The 17,998-nt window shown below is 37.6% G+C and overlaps 1 protein-coding gene across 1 annotated transcript in view; it reads left to right on the plus strand.

Annotated features, from left to right (window-relative positions):
* TTC3 (tetratricopeptide repeat domain 3) overlaps positions 1 to 17,998 on the plus strand; it is a 129,652-nt gene that overhangs the window by 15,197 nt on the left and 96,457 nt on the right. Inside the window, exons 7-10 of the mRNA XM_007945559.1 lie at positions 942 to 1,027; positions 2,468 to 2,562; positions 4,063 to 4,125; positions 10,415 to 10,469. Coding sequence (XP_007943750.1) covers positions 942 to 1,027; positions 2,468 to 2,562; positions 4,063 to 4,125; positions 10,415 to 10,469 — 299 coding nt within the window. The remainder of the gene's footprint in view (positions 1 to 941; positions 1,028 to 2,467; positions 2,563 to 4,062; positions 4,126 to 10,414; positions 10,470 to 17,998) is intronic.

Genomic DNA, 17,998 nt, shown 5'->3' on the forward strand with positions numbered 1-17,998 from the left:
TTTTGGTTTTCTCCATTCTTCTTTGCTCTGGATGAGGAGAGATCCATTGTTGCATCTAGGTGGCAGCTTGCTGAGGCAGTAAATCTTTATGGAAGTAGATTGCCCCATCTTCCTTCCATGGAGTGGCTGGTGGGTTTGAACTGCCAACTTTTTGGTTTGCAGTCACATGCCTTAGGCACTACCCCACTAGAGCTCCTTTAGTATACCATAAGTACTTAGTAATGTTTATTGAATTGATTTGAGTAGCTATGAGCCCTATTTGGACTATAACAGCATTTTTTAGGAACTACAGCTAATGTAATAACAAGCACTTTTTTTTTAATGTTAGATATAAAAAAATAAGATTAGATCCACAGCAAGCAATGAAATTGTCTACCAAAACATTTTATCAGTTTTCTAATTTTTTAATCTATTATTTGATATTTGTAAAATATTATAAGAAGCATATTGATTTCTTTGTTGTTGTGTGACATTGAATAGATTCCATCTCATAGCAACTCTATGAGATAGGGTAGAAGTGCCCCCCTAGGGTTTCCTAGACTGTAATCTTCATGGGAGCAGAATACTGGGTATTTTCTATCACTAAGCAACTGGTGAGTTCAAATTGCTGACCTTTTCTATTAGCAGCCAAGTGTTTAAGCATTGTGCCACTAGAGCTCCTTATAACTTCTTTAGAAAGTATAATAATATTACGAACTTTATGGATTTTGAGTTACCTACCTATCCCACTAGCCACTCCTCGGAAGGAAGGTTGGGCAATCCTACTTCCGTAGTGATACTGCCTCGGAAACCCAAGGAGGGGTCGCTATGAGTCAGGTCTGACTCGACGGCACATAACAACAACAACAACAACAACCTATCTTTAGAATTAGAACATTACCAATTGTATTTTTTTGTTTAAAACAAGCATTCTCTCTCTCTCTCCCAAAAATAATATTTAGACAAGTACCACATAACCAAAGTTGTAACAGAAAATTACAATTTGCTTGAGGAATTTAAAACTCCAGATTGTGCAGGATGTACAGAGGTGAGAATAAATATTTACTTGTAAGTATATTTTAAGATTTACCTGTTAGAACTTTCAATGTTCAGAGGAAGTTAATAATAAAACCCCCTCTGATGGCATACAAAGAGCTACTGTAAATTTGAATAATATGTTTTGGGAAACATTTTAATAAAATTTATTTTGGGATGTATACTTTTATTCTTGGAAGGAGAAAAAATATCAAGACAGAATTTTCTACTGTTACTTATTTTGATACAGTTAATTAAAAACTGAAATTTGATATTTTTGAACTAAAAGGTTTTTAATTAGTTGAGGAAATATGTATTTTGTATCAGCTCTATTAAGATGTAATTCACATGCCATATAATTCACTCTTAGGACATATGACTCTATTCTTGTAGAAAGATGTAGGGAAAATATTTAATGTTCTTTTGAATTCACTAATGCCATGGATGGGAGCTCTGGTGGCGTAGTGCCTAAAGCACTTGACTGCTAACCAGAAGGCTGGTGGTTGAAACCCACCAGCCATTCCTCACCCACCAGCCACTCCTCAGAAGGAAGGCTGGGCAATCTACTTCCATAGTGATACCACCTCGGAAACCCAAGAAGGGGTCGCTGTGAGTTGGATCTGACTTGATGGCAGTGAGTTTTGGAGAATGCCATGGATATAATCTATAGATAATTTATTTTAGAACTTTTGCAAAAATTTGAGTGTTTTGAAGTAAAAATTTCATATATATTCTTAAGCATTTATTGCCTAATTTTTTTTTTGCGGTTAATAAATACTATTGCCTGTATGTTTTTTTTTCATTCTTCGTATGTTTTTAATCTACATTTTTTAAGCGCTCAGGTTTACTAACTAGATCATATTTGCTAACCTAAAATTAAAATTCTACCTTGATTTTTTTTCCCCCCTTGTCTTATGGCAGGTTTAAGATACATTTTAAACTGAGCCTCCCAAATATTGTGCACAGGGTATAAATTGTTAGTAATTAATTATTCATATTGTGATGGTTTTGTTTAGTTTTTAATATTCTTTTAATTAAATATTGAGTCATTGGAGACAAATTTCTTTAAATATATATGTCAAAATGGTTATCCATTATCATTATCTATATAAGTTATCCCCCAAGCCCAAACCCAAACCAAACTTACTGCCGTTGAGTGGATTCTGACTCATGGCGACCCCATTTGGGTTTCCAAGGCAGTAAATCTTTACGGAAGTAGATTGCCCAGTCTTCCTTCTGCAGAGGGGCTGGTGGGTTTGAACCACCAGCCTTCTGGTTAGCACTCAAATGCCTTAGGCACTAAGCCACCAGAGCTCCTTAAGTTATTAACCAGTTTATTTCAACTATCAGAGACAGAAACCCAAGTCCATTTTTTCTAGGTATTGGGGTTCTTGATTGGCTTTGGGGTTGACTGATGAGCCTTCTCTCACCTTATTTTTTGTTTTTTTTTCAGCAAGGAGAAATAATGAAAATAAAAGGAAATGAAGAGTTTTCCAAAGAAAGATTTGATCTTGCTATTATCTATTACACTAGAGCCATTGAATATAGGTAAGAGCCAGCTAACTAGCTAACTAACTAACTAACTGCCATGGAGTCGGATCCAACTCATAGTGACCCCTTCTGGGGTTTCCGAGGTGGTATCTCTAAGAAGTATATTGCCCAGTCTTCCTTCTGAGGAGTGGCTGGTGGGTTTGAATCGTCAGCCTTCTGGTTAGCAGTCACATGCCCTAGGCATTGTACCACCAGAGCTCCTAAGAGTCACATAGAACAATGATACTCTCTTTATGTGGCCGGTCAAGTTAGAATGGTTATCAGGAGAAATAAAATAAAGATGAAGATTTTGAGAATATCTTCAACTTGGCAAAACAGATTTTCTTGTCTTTAGCCATTAAGAAGTATTACAGATGACCTAAGTATATGAACTTAATCAAGTAGTATAATTCAAGCAAATCAGGCAGAATTGTGAATTTAGTTCTACCTTGCCCCATTTTCTTTCAACCTTTCCAGTGTAAGGTCATTTATTTTATGTTGTTTTCATCTAATTCAATCCACATTATTAACTGACTGAAAGGAGTTAGTTACTAATACTTAAGATGCCACCCATTGAGGGATTTTTCATTTTTAAGAGGGAACTTTTTAAGGATAGTGCTGAGGGAATGCACATACCCTCTATTTGCTCTGCTGCTAGAATTCTATGGTAATTCTCAGACTGCTTCCATGAACAATCTTGGTGGGGCCACCTAATTTTGTGGCAGCCTTTAAGGGTGTTCTGTAGACAGCTACTCTCTTTCCTACTCCTGAAACCTTGCCTTTCTCCAGAAGATATGGAGTAGATCAGGTTAGCATGCCACATCTGAAAAGCTGCTGTATCCTGAGGGAAAGGTGCTAGGGAAAGGGGAAATCTATTGCATCACCATAGTGGCACTGCTGTCAAGTCAGATCTGACTCATAGCAACCCCTCCTTGGGTTTCCAAGGCAGCATCTCTACGGAAGTAGATTGTCCAGTCTTCCTTCTGAGGAGTGACTGGTGGGTCTGAACCTCCCTCCAGCTTTCTGGTTATAGCAGTCAAATGCCTTAGGTACTAGACCACCAGAGCTACTCACACATAGTCAGATACACATAAAAAGGATATAATTTGAAATGAAGCTATTTAAATTATTGGAGGCTTCTGTTGTCTGACTTGTCAAGGTGGTTTAGTCATGCCCGTGCCAGTAACATTGTCCTTTACAGAATGTTAAGTCATGCTTTATAGTTTACTAAACTTTTCAGTATGTCTCATTAGATCTGGCCCTGTGAGCTAGGCAGAGCAAGTTAGAACTGTCTTCATTTTGAACAGGGAAACTTAGGTTGATTGGAACAGTTACTCAGGAATTGAAGAAGTTGGGATTTATCTGCTTAAGACGCCAAATCCTATATTCTTTGTGTTCTGCCACACATATATGAAGTTCTTGAAATTTCATTTTTTTCATGCCTTATGTTTTCTATGTGAATTTGTTTCACATGTAATTTTTTTTTTTTACACTGATGATACTTTATTTCTTTTAAAGACCTGAGAATCATCTTCTTTATGGAAATCGAGCTCTTTGTTTTCTTCGTACTGGACAGTTGAGGTAAGTTTCAAATCTTAAGATATTTGTTGAAGTACCCTAATCACTGAATTATTTATATTAAATACCCATTTTGGGGGAACATTTCCATTTGCCAGGCATGCAAAAAAATCTTTGCATAGTTCATTTTCAGAAATAATTAAGTGGTTAAAAGAGGCTTTATACATAATACCAACAATGATAGCAGCAGCTATCTTGATTAAGTACACACCATATATAATGCAATACTTTATATGCTTACATATTTTATTTAATTCTCAGAACACTCTCAAAAACTAGATAATGTTACTCTTCACATTCTACACATGAAGAAATGTTAAATCACTGCCAGTAAGTAAGGATGCCAAGATTGAGCACCCAATGATGTCAAGCAGAACATCATTAAAAAGACAGGAAAGGAAGAAAGTAACAAAGTGGATGACAGAAGAGACTCTAAAACTTGCCCTTGAACAGAGAGTAGCTAAAGTGAATGGAAGAAATGCTGTAATAAAAGAACTGAACAGAAGATTTCAAAGGTGGCTCGAGAAGACAAAATAAAGTAATAGAATGAAATGTGCAAAGATCTGGAGTTAGAAAATCAAAAGGGAAGAATATGATTGGATTTCTCAAGCTGAAAGAACTGAAGAAAAAATTCAAGCCTTGAGTTGCAACATTGACACATTCTATGGGCAAAATATTGAATGATGCGGGAAGCATCAAAAGAAGATGGAAGGAATACACAGAGTCACTGTATCAAAAAGAATTGGTTGATGTTCAGCCATTTCAGGAGGTAGCATAAGATCAAGAACCACTGGTATTGAAGGAAGAAATCCAACTTGCACTGAAGGAATTGCCAGAAAACAAGGAATTGACAGAATACCCATTGAAATGTTTCAATAAACGGATGCAGTGCTGAAGGCACTTACTTATTTACACCAAGCATTTTGGAAGACAGCTACCTAACCAACTGACTGGAACAGATTGATATTTATGCCCATTCCAAAGAAAGGTGATCCAACAGAATGTGGACATAATTGAACAATGTCATTAATATCACATGCAAGTAAGATTTTGCTGAAGATAATTCAAAAATGGTTGCAGCAGTATATTGACATGGAACTTCTAGAAATTCAAGCTGGATTCAGAAGAGGATGTAGAAGGAAGGATATCATTGCTGAAGTCTGATGGATCTTGACTGAAAGCAAAGAATATCAGAAAGATGTTTACCTGTGTTTTACTGACTAAGCAAAGGGTTTTGACTGTGTGGACCATAACAGATTATGGATAACATTGTGAAGATAGGGAATTCCAGAACACTTCATTGTGTTCATGTGGAACCTGTACATAGACCAAGTGCCTATTATTCAAACTGAACAAAGGCATACTGCATGTTTTAAAATTAGAAAAGGTATTTGTAAGGGTTGTATCCTTTTACCATACTTTTCCAATCTGTATGCTGAGCAAATAGCCTAAGAAGCTGGACTATATGAAGAAGAATGTGGCAAAAGGATTGGAGGAAGACTCATTAACAACCCGCCATACACAGATGACACCACCTTGCTTGCTGAAAGTGAGGATGACTTGAAGCACTTATTGATGAAGATCAAAGACTACCGTCTTCAGTATGGATTATACTTCAGAGAAAACAAAAATCCTTCCTTACAACTGGAGCAATAAGCAACATTATAATAAATGGAGAAAAGATTGAAGTTGTCAAAGATTTCATTTTACTTGGATCCACAATCAACACCCATGGAAACAGCAGTCAAGAAATAAATGATGTATTTCTCTGGGAAAATGTGCTGCCAAAGACCTGTTTAAAGTGTTACAGAGTAAAGATGCCAGTTTGAAGACTAAGGTGTGCCTAACTCAAGCCATGGTATTTCCAATCCCCTCATATGCATGTGAAAGCTGGACAAGGAATAAGGAAGACTGAAGAAGAGTTGATGTCTTTAAATTGTGGTGTTGGTGAAAATTACTGAAAATACCATGGGCTTCCAGAGGAATGAACAAATCTGTTCTGGAAGATGTGCAGTCAGAATGCTCCTTTGAAGCAAGAATGGCCAGACTTTGTCTCACCTACTTTGGTCATGCTGTCAGAAGGGACCATTCCCTGGAGAAGGATATCACGCTTGGTAAAGTGGAGTGTCAACAAAAAAGGGGAAAACCCTCAACCAGATGGATTGGCACAGCGGCTGCAATGATGGGCTCAAGTATAGCAAGAATTGTGACAATGGTGCAGGACCGGGCAGTGTTTTGTTCTGTTGTACACAGGGTTGCTATGAGTTTGAGCCAACCTGACAGCACATAACAACTATGATGTCAAAGCCTGTGTTTTTAACACCTGTAATAGCTCCTTTTGTTATATTAATTAATCTATCTAGTTCTGGAAGAAATATCTTTGCTATATGTGTTTCCTGAGGATAAGTAAATTGTCTTCCATAAGTGAGAAAATACATTTAATAATGTCACTAAGGAAGTGAAGTAGTAATTCTTACTCCTTACGTTGTTTGAATTGAGCTTTTATTTGTTAGTTGAGCAACATAGTTGATACTACACCATGATTTTATTGTTCGCTAATTTTAAATTTTAGGACATAAATTATAAATATCGATATTGAGCACTATAGACTGATATACACAATTATGTCTCGGGTTGCTATAAGGAGGGTTTAAGAATGCCTCAAAAATACATCCACACAATAGTAAAATATATTTTTTTAAAAAAAACAAGTTAGAGTTGGGGGAATCTTAGAACAAAGCTGGTGAGGGATAAGATCCTGCATAAGTTTAAAATTTTGTTTCATATCTGCTTTTGACTTTTCTGTCATCTAAAATAAGGGGAACTTGAAAAGTTACATAATTTTCATTGTCCATGAAGAAAACATTGTTCAGGTGAAAACATTATTTTCTTCATGTTTAGTTCTAGAAGAAGTTTCTTATATGACTTAAAATAACATTTATTGAATGATGGAATAGAAAATAATCTCAGCAACATTTCTGTTCTTAGCAAACTATTCTCTGAAGATGCATTTTTGGGTTTCATATATAAGTTGTGTTTTTGTTTGTTTTTGAAAAGCTTGCTCATGAAAGCTGAGTGTGTGATGTCAGTTGTTTTTTAGTCAAAGTGCTTATGTTGAGATGGGAAAGAGTGGGGAGGGGAAAGAAAGTATATTCCAAGAATGTAACATTAAAAAATAACATTGTGTCTTTCTTTTATTATAAACAGAACACATTCTCATGGTAGAAAATTTGGAAAATGCAAGAGTTTAAAATGAAGAAAATAAAAGTCACCAGTAATTCAACTACCTGGGAGAATACTGCTGTATTAACATTATAGATGACTTAAACTGTGGATAAACCCAGGCTATTTAGACTAGAGGAATGGATAGATTTGACACAGTCTTCCATCAATACCACTGGCCTCAACTGTTTCTGACAAGAAATGGACTGCAAATGTTTTGTTTTTTAGGTTGTTGCCTTTGGTTAGTGCATAATTGTAGACATTCTGTGCTGATTGAAGGTGAATTTATATGCTATCACTATTTGATGAGTATGTTGTCAACTTGGTTAGTCTCCTGTTAAAATTGAGGTGGCTATCTGAAACTGTGAGGCAAATCAGAGAGTTCTGTGCCGAGTGTTGAATGCTTGGCATACAAGGAGGATCCCGCTAAAATACTGTAAAGGAGTAGCCTGGTGAAGATAAAGGTCAAGGGCAGGGTTACCCCTTCTTCCTGATGATTCAACACCATCTAAGACTAGAGTCAGGTCAGGAACATTTCATTGTATCCTTGATCAATAATCTAAGAGGTCCAAATAGTCAATAAATACTTGTCCTGACAGGATGTGTGAATTAAAAACTATGAGTTTTTCTCTCACACCTATCAATCAGATTGGCATACATTAAAAAGCCCCATAAAACCAGATATTTTAAGGATGTTGATCAAAGGAAGCTTACATACTTGGCTAGACAAAGGGTAGATTGGAACAGCCACTCTGGAGAGCAATTTAGCTAGGTAATGATGTTCATACTCTACAGCCCACTTCTAGGCTCACACCCTCCAAACGTTCTGATGTGTATCCAAGAAATAAAATACAAACCTTCACTGTAGTATTGTTTTTAAGAGTAAAGAAATGAAAACAACTTAAATGTTCATCAGTAGTGGAGTGAAAAAAAATAAATTACCAGATATCTAGACAATGGAATCTGTAGTTAAAATAGATGCAATGTTGAGTGAAAACAGAAGTTGTGGAATATGTACAGTATGATGCTCGCTATATGTTTAAGAACATGCAAAGTATGCATGTTTAGTACAAAGAATATTCTAAAAATATTTTTTTCATGCATGGGCATTTAAAATATCAGGGAAGAGGCTGTCTCTGGGAGGAAGAGGAGAAAGAAGGGATTGGAAATTAGGAGTAGGGGTTGGTATACCGTGGATGTCAACCATAAAACACTTCTTTTGAAAAAAGATCTGAAGTAAATATAAAATGTTAAGATCTTGCTAAGTTGGCATCCAGGTGGTACATAGGTGTTCATTGTGCTATTATTCTCTGTACTTTTATATATATTTGAAATATTTGATAAAAAGGAAAAAAAAAAAGCATAATTAAAAATGCACATGATGAAAAAACAGATGTGGGTTTGTTTTTTGTAGTAAGAAATAGTTTTTGGATGGCTCCAGTTTAGTCATTAAAGAGCAGAAGTCAACTGCTGAAAGAGAAGGGAGTTAAAAGTTTGAGAACAGATGTTGTTGTTATGTGCCTTGAGTCAGCCCTGACTCATAGCGACCCCTCCTTGGGTTTCGGAGGGGGTATCACTACAGAAGTAGATTGCCCAACCTTCCTTTCTAGGAGTGGCTGGTGGGTTTGAACCGCCAGCCTTCTGGTTAGCAGTCAAGTGCCTTAGGCACTACGCTACCAGAGCTCCTTGAGAACAGATAATATTTGAAATTGTTATTTTAGAAAGAGAATGATTTGACCTAGGAAGATTGCTTGGCAATGTTGAAGGCCCCCTTGCTATGTTTTATTGTTAGTGATACTAGTATGCTCTGCTGCTTTCCTCCAGCAATACCTGGCTCCTTAGATACAGGAGTGGAGAAAGCAGGAAGCAGAGTTGATTCAGGCATGAGGTTTTGCCATTAAAAAAAAAAAAAAAATGGAAAATGAATGAGTTGGACACCCTGAAGAGATAATAGGGCTGGACTGCTTGAATTTTGTGATTTTGAAGTTGGAACAGTTTGGGGTGGGGATAAGTTCCAGATTGAGAGAGAAGATCATTGAAGATAAGCGAGGAAACCTACTAGATGTTGGATAGTTACTACTTGAAAGTTACAAAGTACTTTCTACCCCATTCTCACCTGTTCGCTAAAAAATACTAGCAGGTGCTTTCCTAACTTTGCAGAGATGCGCAAATGGTGGGAGCGAGCTGATAGCCTTGCGCATAGATACGCAGGCTAATGTAAACATGCGCAGATTTAGGCAGAGGTTTGCACACATAGCCTTAGGCACAGACATGCGCAGACAAATGAAAACACACGCATTGCAGAGATCCAAAGACATGCGCAGATATACATAGGTAGACGTCATGGGCACAGTTACGCAGAGATAGACACACGTCATAGGTGATGGCATGCGCAAACATGTTGCCATAGGTACAGGCATGCGCAGATAATCAGGCGAACATCATAGGTACAGGCATGCGCAGACATGCGTACGCATTGTAGATTTACGCATGCGCAGACATGTAAACATACGCATTGTAGATAGTACACACTCGCGCGGTCGAATGTAGACAACCGCAGAGATGCAGACATGCGCAGATCAATGTAGACGGCTGCAGAGATGCAGACATGCGTAGATCAATGTAGGCATCTGCAGAGGTGCAGACATGCGTAGACCAGTGTAGACATCCGCAGAGATACGCAGACTAGCACAGAGGAGCGTATGTACCGAATGGGAACAATTCCAGTTCTTGAGTTGTCTTGCAGAGATGCAGAAATGCTGCAAGAAAATATGAAAGTTGTGCATAGATCAGCGTAGATATATGCAAGAAATACTCCAGGAAGATTCAGCGTCGTTATTCCCAGGTAGTTGTGATTGTGATTCTGGATGACTGCCGCCTTCGTTTTACCTGCCTGTATTTTCCAAAATTTTTTATAATGGGCATACATTGTATGGACTTTTAAAATTTAATTTATATTTGAACAAGATAATGTACCTGCACAATTTAAAAAGTACTAACAGGCTGGAAGGTATAATGCACTCAAAACGAAAGAAAGAAAATGTTCAAATTTTTCTTACTTTTCTTTTAGAAGCGCGCTTGGTGATGGAAAGAGAGCCACTATTCTGAAGAGCACTTGGCCAAAGGTAGGTGTCTTTTACATACAATAGAGAGCAGATAGTACCATACAACTTTGTGAAAAATTATTTACCAGATGTATATTTGTATATAAAGAAGCTGGGAAAAAATCATGGAAAGCTCAAGAATATGAAAGAGTAATGCTCAGTTCCATGATTAGAAAGCGTACTCCTAGCCCGGACAGTAAGAGGCTGGGAGGATGGGTAAGCCATAGGGATTTTTAGGATTTGGAGAATATTTTAGCAGTTGGGATGTTGGTATCTGCACATTTTGAATGGGCTAAAGACCTAAATGTGAAAAAATGAAACTTTAGAGCTTAACTACAGGAAACCTTCTTTATAACCTTGAGGTAGGGAAGAATTTCTTAAATAACACAATGTAGAAATTGGCAATGAAAAAAAAAGCACTAGTCAATTTTATTATATCAAATGTAAATATTTATTCTCTGTCTAGAGTACTTTTCCCTCAGAGCACTAGCTAGCTCCCGTGTTTCCTTTTTTTCTTTACATAAAGTTCCCTTCTTGATGAAGCCTTCACTGGTCATATTATTAAAATGTAAAATCTGCCCTTTTCCGGGTTATTTCCTATTTTGTTTCCCTGCAAATTCCCCCCCTAGGAGTTAACCATTTTTTGATATCGTAATGAGTGGAATCAATTCCATGGCAGTGGGTTTGGTTTGGAATGTATGTTGTTTACATTATTTTGTTTATTATCTGTTCTACCAATACCTCAAGAAGAGATTTTATTATTGTCATTATTATTATTTTTATTGTGATTTGGGTGAAAATTTACAGAGCAAATTCACTTTCCATACAGCAGTTCACATATACTGTCTCATGACATAGACCACAATTTACCACAGTGCAACAGCTCCCCCCTACTTCGTCCCCACAGTTACCTCTTCCCTGTGTCCTTCCCTCCATGCACTCCTGCCCCCTGAACTGTCTCCCTGTGCATAAGCAGCCATCCTGTTCAAGGAGAGACTTTTTTGATCTGCTTGATTCACTCTTGATTATTGGCTGCGTAACAAACTGCTTGTGACGTAGAAGACACTCTTGCGTAAATATTTGTTGAATTACTGAATGAGTGAACTAACTATTAGATTGCAATTAAAATGAGTCCGTAGCTTATCAACGTGAATAACTATAAAAAATGTTATATGAAAAAAGCGGTAATACATGAAATTGGCTGGGAGAATACCTGACAAATTCGTGATTATGTTTGCTTGTGGGTGACGAGGATAGAAAGGAGACTGAAGAAGGTACAAAGGAGATTTCAACTATATCTTTATTATTTCTTTCATTAAAAGAGAGTCTAAAGCAAATATCACAAAATGTTAACAACTAAAACTGGGTTCTGAGTATTAGGTGTTTGTTATATTTGTGTCTGTGTTTTCATTAATCATAAGAATGTCCACCTTTTTCTAAAATTAGGGCTTTAAATAAGACACAGAAAGATATTCTTGGTTTTACATAATTGGTTTTTAAAACCAGGATGGGTAGAATCAAAGAATCAAATCTGGTCCTTCAGTTCCTTTACTGCTCTGCAGATGGACTGCATCAGATCCATTGTAGGAGTTAATTTTGTTTTCTTTACTGTTTTAAAAAACTTTTCCTTTTTATTCTAAATAGCACAACATAAAAAACACAACACTGAAAGGCGTAAATTAAAAGCAAAGAAATATCTGCCAGGGGCTTTGTTTTAAAAAAGCTAAGAGTTCTTTGCCTTTTTCTTAGAGGTTGTGATTCAGGCGGCCTAGGAGTATATCTAGGAGTCTGGGAATTGTAAAATTCCCTAGGCAGACTTTCTGGAATAATTTTTTAAATGCCTTATTTTACAGATGAAGAAATGGAGTCCCAGAGAGGTTAACTGACTTTTGCAAGGTGTTCATTGCAATTAAAATGCAAAACTGAACTGAGAATCTAGCACTAGATGAAGTTTCTATTTGAGGGTGGCCAGCCTGTTGCTGTTTCCATTACAAATCATTCTTATGCTTAAAACAGAATTTTTGCTCATCACTGAACCTGGCATTTGGCAGGTGCTCTGTAAATATTTGTAGGATGAATGAATGCTAGACTTCTGACTGAAACCCAGACTGTGATACTTGCTTTCTGGAGATACCTGCTGCTATTTCAATGGATAACGTAGTCTCAATTACACTGAGGGCTTTATGTAGAATATTTATGCTCCAGCTTAGTTTCTCAATCACAAAATACTTACTCATTTATATTTTTTATTGGGATGTTCATAACGTGGCATATGATATAAAAACATTCGTGTAGGTAAAAACGACACATCCATTAGTAATGATGCAGAAGAGTTTGGTAACTATACAATTGGGCCATTTTTCCTTTAGTTTTACCAGAAAAGCATGCTCATTGAAAGGTAGTTTAAACTTCAGAAGCATACTAAGTAGATTGTGCCAGGTGCATTATTTACATTTATAAGAAGTGTTCTACTTTGGAATTAATTATGGATCTGAATTGATGGATTCATTCCTCTAGGATATAAGGTTGTGTAAAAAGACACTCTATGGATGTCCATGTGAGGATCGGCCATTTGTTCTTCTTTCCAGATAGACAAGGCTATCCTGTACATGCTTTTAGGTGTTAGAGAGGGTGAGTCTTTGTGAGAATTTTTATAGTTTAGTCAACAAACTTCTGTGTGCGTAGCCTTTTGGTGTGTATTATATATGAAATAATAGGTTCACAAATGTCCCTAGTTTCTTAGTGTTGCTGAAACAGATATACTGCAGGTGAGTGGCTTTAATGCACAGAAATTTATTTTCTTACAGTTTAGGAAGCTGGAAGTGTGAACTAAGAGCACTGGCTTTAGGGTCAGGCTCTCTGTAGTCTGAGGAAAATCCTTGTCTCTGATTCTGTGGTGGTCTGGGCATTGCTCAGTTCCTTGATGCTCTCTTCATTTAGCATTCGGTTTTCTCCTTTTGTGTTTACTTGTCCTTGTCTATCCTGCTCTGGACATCACACTGGAGTGATTAGGGTTAAGGCACATGCTACACTCATAGGGCCTCATTTACATAACAAAGAAATCCTTATTCCCAAATGGGATTACATTCACAGGTATAAGGATGAGGATTCCAGCACATATTTTGGGAAAGGAATGTGGGGAACACAGTTAAATCCTACAAGTTATCTGCTTCCAAATTACAGTGGTGGGACAGGTACAAGGTTGACATCCTCATCCCAAATGGGAGAAATCAAGGGTACCAAGCAAGTCTCCATTTCAGCACAGGAAAGTTAATAGCTCTCAAGGCTTGAAAATAAGGCTCTGTTCTCAGGGACCATCTAGGCACTGGCCCTGCCCTCTGGATTTTGGGTAGAGGCCCTCAGCCCTCAGCATCAGCCCCATCTTCCAGGCCCACTGGGAAAACAACTCTGCTTCCTTGGTTTGGGTGGCCCCTTTCTCTGGTACATCTAAGTGATGAGCCAAGTTCCCTGCCTTGTGCAGCTCCATTCTCCTAGCCCGTGGGTGTGGCGTCTCCATCCTTCAGCTTTGGAGAAAGGTTCCATTCTCTTGGTGCACCTGAATGTGGCCCCGCCTTCCGGAACCCAGGTATTAGAGACTGAATTCTTTGAAACCTTGGGGACTGTGACTCCACCCTTTGAAACTGAGGACTTGGCAGCCCTGCCCCTCATGATCCTTTACAGCCCTGCTGATTTCCAGAATCACTCTTTTCATTTTATTTTATTATTTATTATTTTTAAATGCATTTTATTGAAATATAATTTGTGTGCAGTGAAATACACAAAACTAAAGTGACATGGGTTAATGCTTTTTTTTTTTTTTTTTTTTTTTGCAGTGTTCCCTCCCCTCCCCTCCCACCCCTGGCAACCAACAAAGAAAGTTTCCCTCCATATATAAACCTTTCCTTGACCCTCCACAACAACGAACTAATACTGTATTTGTCCTTCTGTGATTGACTTATTTCACTCAGCATAATGTCCTCCAAGTTCGTCCATATTGTGTGATGTTTTGCAGACTCTACATTTTTCTTTGTAGAGTGCTGCATAGCATTCCATTGTGTGTACGTACCATAGTTTGGTCATCCACTCTTCCGCTGATGGGCATGTAGGTTGTTTCCATCTTTTTGCTATTGTAAATAGTACTGCAATGAACATGAGCGTGCATGTATCTGTTCCTGTCCTGACTCTCACCTCGCTAGGATATATACCTAGTAATGGGATTGCTGGGTCAAATTGTATTTCCAATTTCAACTCTCTAAGGAATTGCCATATTCCTTTCCACAGTGGTTGCATCACTTCATGGTCACACAAGTGGTGTATGAGAGTCCCAATCTCTCCACATCCACACCAGCACTTGTTATTTTCTGTCTCATTGAACCTTGCCATCAGTGCTGGGGTGAGACGGTATATCTCATTGTTGTTTTGATTTATATCTCTCTGATGTCCAATGATTGTGAGCATCTCTTTATGTATTAGCTGACCATCTGAATATCCTCCTTGGTAGAGTGTCTATTCGTGTCTTCCGCCCATTTTTCAACTGGATTGTTAATTCCTTTGGTGTTGAGGCATTGGAGTTTTCCATCAATCTTAGAGAGAATTCCCTTGCCAGATATGTAATTATCCACAAATACGAATTTGTTGCTGTCATTTTTGTCATGTGCTTTTTCATTGTGTCAATTTCTTTGTTCCGTATAGTTTTCTATGCTGAGCTCGTTTTGTTTATGAATTATGTTATCACTTCCTTCATTGTTATTGTTTTAGTATTTGCTGAATATTTTTGCTGGTCCTCTTTTTTATTTTGATGTGAAGATTTATCATTTTTCTTTGAGGTTACCCTGTGATTTATAGTTTTCCCTACCACCTAGAAGTTCTGTAACTACACAGATTTTTTTCCCTCTTTCTGGTTTGTAGTTGTCCTCATTTGTTGGTTAGTATCTCTGGTTCCCTGTTTACAATCTTGTAAGCTTCTTTACTTTGGATACTTCCATAGCTGGATTGGTTTCTGGGTTATAACATCATGTGTGTTAATGGTCACTTGTTTTTGGCTGTTGTTGCTTCTCTGTCCAAAGGGCTCCCTTGAGCGTCTCTTGTAAGGTTGGTCTGGTTTTAACAAATTCCCTTAATTTTTGCTTATATGGAAATGTCCTAATTTCACCATCATATTTGCTAGTTGGAAATTCTTGGTTGAAAATTTTTCTCTTCCAGTGTTTTATATATACCATCCCACTGTCTTCTTGCCTGCATTGTTTCTGTTGAGAAATACGAGCTTAGTCTAATTGGTTGCCCTTGTAGGTAACTTTTCATTTTTTCCCATGCTGCTCTCATGACAGAATCACTCTTCATTTTAAAAAAGACTTTCACATCATAGTGGGGCTCTAAACTTAAATCCTTTCTTAGCTCTTAATTCCAATGGAAAGAGATCATCTCTCATTATCCACATAGTAAATCTGAGCAGTCCTCTGACTAATCCTAATTCATGTGCCCACCCATGGATTTATTCCTATGAGTGGGGCAAGGGTATCTTTCGATTGGCCAGTCTCCTGGGTCATATCTGTGTCCCTACTGGATCATCCAATGTCCAGATGGAGCTCTGTGGAGTTTTTAATTCCTGCTGCTGCTGTGAGGAGTAGGGGAATGCTGGTACCCAAAAAGAGGAGATACTGGGCAGACAAGCAATAAAGAATGTCCATATATATGGTAGAGGGTGTGTTGCTGTTGTTGTTATGTGCTGTCGAGTCGGACCCGACTCATGGCGACCCCTCCTTGGGTTTCCGAGGCAGTATCACTACGGAAGTAGATTGCCCCATCTTCCTTCCAAGGAGTGGCTGGTGGGTGAAATACTATCAAGGAAAAGCAAAACTTTACATTGTAATTAGGCTCAAGAAACTTTGAGATAACCTTTGAGTTAAGCTTTTTTTCAGAAAGCTTCAGCAAAGAAATCTGAATAAAGTCCTTTTTTAACTACCAAAAGTTATATTGGGTTTATAGAGTTTAGAGAAAAAGACTCAGTAAAATATAAGAAAGGTGAGTGCAGGGGAAGAAAGGGAAATAAGTAAAGACTTCTCTACAAATTTAACAGGTATGGTTTATGAACTATCATTATTTCCTTTGCTAGCTGTGTTTTATTTTTCTAGGCAGTTATCTAAACTTTGATATTGATATATGCCTAAGGAATAGAATTTTAAAAGCAAGAAATGGTCTAGTAGTGTATCTGAACAATCTCTATGTTCTTAAGCTTTGGGGATCAGGAAACATCGGCACTACCCTGTGAGGAAAATGTGATCTGCATTGGGATCTCTGACTTGGGCCTGAATAAATAGCATGGCTCTAGGACTCATAAGCTTGGGATGGTGCACTAGAGCAGGGTTCTGTACTACACTGAACCTGCGTAAGGAAAGAAAGGTCTATATGATTGTTTCTGGCTTCTTCTAGTAAAAAAGTTAGTCTTTCTTAAGATGATCACTTATTTCCGATTTCATATTTTCTGATCAAACAGTGTTTATGTTATTCTGATCTTCAGAGAATCAGAGTGTTCTTTGTGAAACAAAGTATGGTAAAGAGGAAAGAGCTGTAGACAGGAGTTGTAAGCTCAGGGTTCTTGGTTTGCCCGTACTTTGGTACTGTATTTCACTTGTAAATCCCTCTCCAGTGGAAATGCTGTGCCTAAAATGGGAGTTTGTTTTTTGAGGATTGGTTGCATTAGCACCAGGTTTGGTTATAATGGTTTTCCAGATTAAAAAGTTGGTGCTTGATGTAGAAAATTTCCTAAAATTTATAAATGTCACTTTGTTGTTATTGTTATGTGCCATCAACTCATAACAACCCCTCCTTGGGTTTCTGAGGCAGTATCACTACGGAAGTAGATTGCCCAACCTTCCCTCCAAGGAATGGCTGGTGGGTTTGAACCACCAGCCTTCTGGTTAGCAGTCCAGTGCCTTAGGCACTATGCTACCAGAGCTCCTATAAATGTCATTAGCCAGGAGTATGGTATTGTAGCAAAAGCAAATGAAAAAACAAAAACCCTGATCATTGGGACTAAGAGTAAATCAATGGTTTCCAAACCTTTTTCAAAACCAGGAACTACACTTAGACATAAAGTAATGGAAATCTGAGCTGGCTGAAGGAGAGGGAATGGGTGGGGACTCCAGCCAGGGATACCCTAATCTCTCCAGGTGGTGGGTGGATCCCCTTATGTTCTTCAGTAGTCATGGAAAGCTGACAGTCTGATGGTTCCTTCCCACTTTAAAAGTCTTTTGAATTCCTAAGGGTAAGAAATGATAGAGACTTTTATTGCCTTAAAGTATTTTGGAAAAAAATTATTTGTAATGAAAGACTTATAATTTATTTGACACAAAATAGTAGGTAGTCTTTGCTTTATTAGTAAAATATAATAAAGAATGAGTTCTTTCCTGGGGATTACCAAAATATAATGAGAAAAAATATGAATCACTCAAATTTGTTAAAAGTTATTTTCTTATTCATAACAGCATTTAGCTCATTATGTAAGTTTATTTCCCGAGAAGTATTAACACTTTTTAATCCCTGATTGGTAC

This window comes from Orycteropus afer, unplaced genomic scaffold, assembly GCF_000298275.1.
Source record: "Orycteropus afer afer isolate SDZICR_OR568_19922 unplaced genomic scaffold, OryAfe1.0 scaffold00137, whole genome shotgun sequence".
NCBI classification, from domain to species: Eukaryota; Metazoa; Chordata; class Mammalia; order Tubulidentata; family Orycteropodidae; genus Orycteropus; species Orycteropus afer.